Raw genomic sequence first — 5,594 nt, forward strand, 5'->3', positions numbered from 1 at the left:
TCTGATCGCAGACTGAGCATAATAGGAAATCCCCACTAAATTCAGTGGATTTTAAAGGCAGAGCTATCGTGCTGAAGATGGGAGGAAGGATCTGCCCGGTGCCTCTCCTTGTGTTTGGTATGACCTTGCTTGTTGGCTTTGGATGCTTTGAGGGACACAAGTCCGTGGAAAAGGGAGAACTGCAAAAGCCCAGACCACCACACCTCATCTTTATCATGGTGGACGACCAGGGATATGGAGACATCGGCTACCACGGCTCAGACATCCGCACACCTGTGTTGGACCAGCTGGCGGCACGGGGGGTCAAATTGGAAAATTATTATGTCCAGCCAATCTGCTCTCCCTCCCGCAGTCAACTCATGACAGGACGGTGAGTTTCTACATTGTGTAATTATTCAGATTGTATAATTATACAGGGACAGCATCGTCTGATTGCATAGATTCATGAGCAATGCCGGATTATACATTTATATAATATAAAAAAAGACTGTTTTCTTTCTAAATCAAAATATATCAGTAATGTCCAATCTTGGAAAATGCCAGCCTCGAGAAGAGAAATAATCTGTATTATTGACTTTCTGCCTTCAGTGTGTACACTGCTGAGTGTCAAACAGTCTTACAGCATATCAATGTCAGAACTGACAAACTGCTAGCTTTTAAAGTGAAAACCCCCACAAAACAGTATGAAAATCAAACCGATTGTTTACAACTGATAACTCTCATTTGACACATTTGCATTTTAACTTGTCTTTTCCTGTTGTCTATGACAAACGTGTGCATGGATTGGAAGCTACCCATAAGGATAAATAAACTGAACTGAACTGGAATTGGCCAAATGCTGATATGTTGTGAATACATGTTGCATGTTTTCTGACACAGAAATGATCAGCCAAATGTACCAGACAAACATAATTACAGCCCCTCATAATCATGCTTGTCTTCATGACCAAAGACTCACTTGTTGATTTGATCAATCAATGTAAGAGTAGTCACTGTAGTAACTGTGCTCCAGATACAGTACATTCACATTTTTTAATATATTGTAATAAATACAGTGTCTTTTTTTTGTACAGTTACCAAATTCACACTGGACTTCAACATTCAATCATCCGACCACGGCAACCCCTCTGCCTGCCTCCAGACCTCCCCACGCTGCCAGAGCGCCTGGTAGAAGCTGGATATGCCACACATATAGTAGGAAAATGGCACCTGGGCTTCTGCAGGCCCGGCTGCCTCCCCACGGGAAGGGGTTTTCAGACTTTCCTGGGCACGCTCACAGGCAGCGGAGACCACTTCAGCTATCGGAGCTGCGACGGGGCTGAAGCTTGTGGTTTTGACCTGCATGACGGAGACAGGCCCGCCTGGGAGATGAGCGGCAACTACTCCACGCTGCTCTACATAGAGAGGTGAGCCTCAGTTTTATTATGCAACCGAAAAACAGAGAGAGAGAGAGAGAGAGAGAGAGAGAGAGAGAGAGAGAGAGAGAGAGAGAGAGAGAGAGAGAGAGAGATCTTTAACAGCATTTTAAATTCTCCACTTTTCAACCAGAGTGAAGCGAATCCTGAGGAGCCACGACCCCCGAACACCACTCTTTCTCTATCTGTCCCTCCAGGCAGCACACACACCCTTACAGGTACCCGATCATTTTCTGCACCACTATGACTCCCAGAACAATCGTCTGAGGCGGCACTATGCGGCCATGCTGAGCTGCCTGGATGACGGGATCTCACAGGTGGTCCAGGAACTGAAGATTCGCGGGCTCTATCAAAACTCAGTACTGGTCTACTCATCTGATAATGGAGGGCAGCCGTTGTCTGGAGGCAGCAACTGGCCCCTGAGAGGTGGAAAAGGGACCTACTGGGAAGGGGGCGTCCGGGCTGTGGGTTTTGTGCATAGCCCCCTCCTGAAGAGAAAGGGTGTTATAAGCAAGGCTCTGATTCACATCTCCGACTGGTATCCCACTTTACTGGGACTTGCTGGATCACGAGGGTCTCTCCTTGGCCTCGATGGCCACGATGTGTGGGGGAGCATCAGCGAGGGGCGACCAAGTCCCCGCGCTGAAATCCTCTTCAACATTGACCCGGTCTCCAGGAAGCCCGGGGAGCCATATGACAAGGCGCTCGTTCTCAACGGCTTCGGGATCTGGGACACCGCCGTCAGGGCGGCGTTAAGAGCTGGGGACTGGAAGCTACTGACAGGAAATGTGGGCGACGGAGACTGGATACCACCTCAGGCTCTTCCCGACGGTCCGGAGCGGTGGCAGAAACTCGAGAAGCAGCGCAACCCTCTGGGCAAATCAGTGTGGCTGTTCAATGTCACCTCCGACCCGTACGAGAGGTTTGACCTCGCGGAGGCTCGTCCAGATGTGGTGAAACATTTGTTCAGCAGGCTGGCAGCGTACAACCAGACGGCCGTGAAGACCAAGAATCCACCAGATGATCCCATGGCCGACCCAGAGCTGCATGGGGGGGTGTGGAGTCCTTGGCTGGGCCTGAACGGGCAGGAGGAGGACGGCAGGCCAGAACGGATGATGAAGATCAAACACTGCAAATTATGCAAACTGAAAGCCCTCTTCAAGAAGGTGGGATCTCGTCTGCAGAGAAACACCTTGTTCTGAAGGTCTTTTCTGCAGTGTTATTAAATAATGGCGTCAAAAGCACATTCAAACTTTTTGTCCAGGGATGTTTTCAAAATGTGTTAACACGAACAAACATCAACCACTTTACGCACAAAATACATGCTTTGTTTCGCACTTATATAACATTACAAGATAATCTTGTAAACTTTTGGGATCCAGAGGATATAAACAAGATATAACTCTTTACAATTCAGTTACAAGCTTTAATAAGAAATAGCAGCCACCTATTTTATAGTCTGCAATTGTCGTACTGTTAACATTTATAGTTTTGCACTCAAGCTTAATTTTGTCTTTTTATATTTCTCCGTAAAAATGGCAATAAATGTATTTTGTATCATGTGTTTTAATAAAGTGCTCAATAGTCAGAAAATCCCCAGAATTCTTCTCATCAAGGAGTTTTCTCAAAAATTGAACAGAAGAAGTAATGCAGGGAAAAGTCCTGCCATCTGCTGCACCCTCACTCTCACTCCTGCATCCCCCTTCTGACTCAGGCAAAGCCTGCCTACACTTACACTAAACCAGGGATTTAGTTTCAATGTATTTAATATGAGTTTAAATATGTTTTCCATCAGGTTGGAAGTAGCTTATGGGGTTAAAAAAAATATGTATATTTTATATATCTCATGTCTGAAAATGTAATGAAGTTGTTATTCTTGATTATTTCAGGTTACATTTTTTTTTAAAGTTTTCAGTCCTTTTTCAAGTAGATGTTGCTCTGGAATCCTTAAATCTCATTGAAATTTGACTTATTTTATGTGTCTTCAAAATATAATTCAATTCTGTAACTAAAGAATTAACTACTTATTAATATTTGGGCTTTCGGCAATCTTGAGCCATATCCTCACATTCACTTAATATTTTTGGATAACTATACGAATGAGGAAGCGTCCCTGAAATGAGATGTTTCAAACCAGAACTGAAAAAGAGAAAGACACAAACAAAGATGGAGACCAGCAGAAGAGCACGGGCAGGTCAAATAGATGAGACCTACTTGAGATCAAACACTGGACGTCTGCAGATAAACAGGCAGCCTGATAGACAAAGCAGACAGGGCTGCACGGCTGGCTGAGCACGCTGACTCACTCGCTGTCCCGCGGCCAAGCTGCAGCAGCAGGGAAACTGTGGGCCGTCATCGGACCACGCGGGGAACAGCGTGCACGTCGCCGTGCATGTACGCCCAAATTCACGAATACTTTGATTAATACAGATAGAGATAGAGTGCGTGTATGTGGAAGTGAGGCCTGCAGTGACACCCCCCCCCCCCCCCCCTCCCTCTATGTCTCATCTCTTAATCATCCGAGAAGACCCTTTAAGGATGACACAAAGACACCCAAAGGGGTTGTTTTAGCAAAATGTCACCTTGTTCTTTTGTTCTTCGGGTTATATAGATTCACTTCGGCTCATAGTGTGTCTCTTTTTGGCTTCGAAAGACCTCTGACCACCAAAAATGTCCAGTCCCTGCAGCAATGACCAACAGCGGCTCAGTGGATGATACTATCAGACATTTCTGGATACAGAAATGTTACTTCACTTGTTTACTGTGCTACGTTTGATTTAAGAAAAAGAAAAAGAAAAAAACATATAGAGCATCACTACTGTGCAGAAAGTGAAGCAACGAATCTCTTGGACTAAATTGGAAACATTTGTATAAATCTCCAAAAAGATCAACTTTCTTATAATTAACTTACTTACAGGCGCAGATCCATATTATTGTCAGGGGCTCACAAGGTGTAGGAAGAGTTAAACTGAGGGTTCACCCAAAAGTTATTTCTTCACTATTGACATTGTCAGCTTAGTTATTTTATCCTAAACATCTGCGTCAATGGAGCAAATAGTAAACTCTTGAACAAAAACAGCTTCAGTAGTGCAATACAAAAAAAAACGATTTCACCTTTTCTTTTGTTTCAATAACATATACTAAGATTTAGTTTCGTTTTCAAATAAGTATTTTTTTTTTTTCAAATGTCCACATCAAGGTGATTAGTTTAGTCATTAATTTTGTATGAAAAACACTGATTTGAGTTTAATTTGTGTGTTTTAAAATTACTAGTACTTTTAAATGTTACACAATTATTGATATCACTTAAAACAGATAACAATTGGGGTAAACTAGGAGTCCCATGTTCCATCAGATTGAATTTGATGAAATAACTGAAAACCTAACAGTAATGATGAAAAAAATTTTTTTTTTTTTTATGTATTTTCCTAAAGTGATCAAATAATATGAACATGGCAATCCGTCCATGGTGGCACTCGACCAGGGTTTGACAATAGGTATGGATGAAAGATGAAATTAGATTGCTGTCATGTCATTGGATGATTATATTTTTTTTCTTCTTGTAAGCGTAATTGATGAAAACTAACTCCAGGTGGTGGAGGTGGTCCCTGGAATTGTTTTCAATGAGACCGATAGAAACGGATCAGCACCTTTGAACTGCTGGAATTCAATACGGACATGGTTCTTTGAGTAACCGAGGCGGGAGAAGTGGTACTGTAGTTTGGGATTCCTGTTGTCTGATTGGATGTGATGTTTCAGCCTGCAGGGCGGCGATGTGGCTTGAGAGGAGCAGATCTGGTGGTTGCTACCGCTGATCTAAAACAACATGGCACTCTTTAAACAGCTCCAGCAGCGTTGGCGCGCAGCGTCTCACTCCTTGACCCCAGCCCTTAGGTGTGTGTCTTAATCAGTGTGTGCTGTGTTTCTGTGTGAGCGTCAGCAGCAACAGGGTTGTAGATTTCTCCCCCAGCAGCTTCATAATGAATATTCAGTTGTCCTTCTCCACCATCTCTTCCCCCGCTGGTCAACTTCTCACTCCTTGTTTCTTCCTCCTCCTCCTCCTCCTCCTGTCCTCCCCTCCACTGCTTTCATCCCTCAGCTCTCTCCTCATTCCCACTGTAAACCAGCCTCGTCTCTCGTTTTTTGCTCCTCTCCTACTCACTTATTCGTGCTCATTTG

At 44.0% G+C, this 5,594-nt stretch overlaps 1 protein-coding gene across 1 annotated transcript; it reads left to right on the top strand.

Annotated features, from left to right (window-relative positions):
* The first annotated feature begins 186 nt into the window (after positions 1-186).
* On the top strand, positions 187-2,665 carry LOC308138793 (arylsulfatase I). The gene is made up of 3 exons (XM_080508049.1): positions 187-370; positions 1,074-1,406; positions 1,549-2,665. Exons 1-3 carry the CDS (start codon positions 216-218, stop codon positions 2,615-2,617), a joined length of 1,557 nt encoding a protein of 518 aa, XP_080364175.1. The 5' UTR covers positions 187-215; the 3' UTR covers positions 2,618-2,665.
* The last annotated feature ends 2,929 nt before the right edge of the window (positions 2,666-5,594 follow it).

This window comes from Blennius ocellaris, assembly GCF_963422515.1.
Source record: "Blennius ocellaris genome assembly, chromosome: 13".
Lineage (NCBI taxonomy): Eukaryota > Metazoa > Chordata > Actinopteri > Blenniiformes > Blenniidae > Blennius > Blennius ocellaris.

Coding starts and splice junctions, on each gene's coding strand:
- LOC308138793 (XM_080508049.1), top strand. CDS start 216: ATGGTGGACGACCAGGGATATGGAGACATCGGCTACCACGGCTCAGAC. Junction 371..1,073: donor AGTCAACTCATGACAGGACG/GTGAGTTTCTAC, acceptor TTTTTTGTACAG/TTACCAAATTCACACTGGAC. Junction 1,407..1,548: donor ACGCTGCTCTACATAGAGAG/GTGAGCCTCAGT, acceptor CTTTTCAACCAG/AGTGAAGCGAATCCTGAGGA.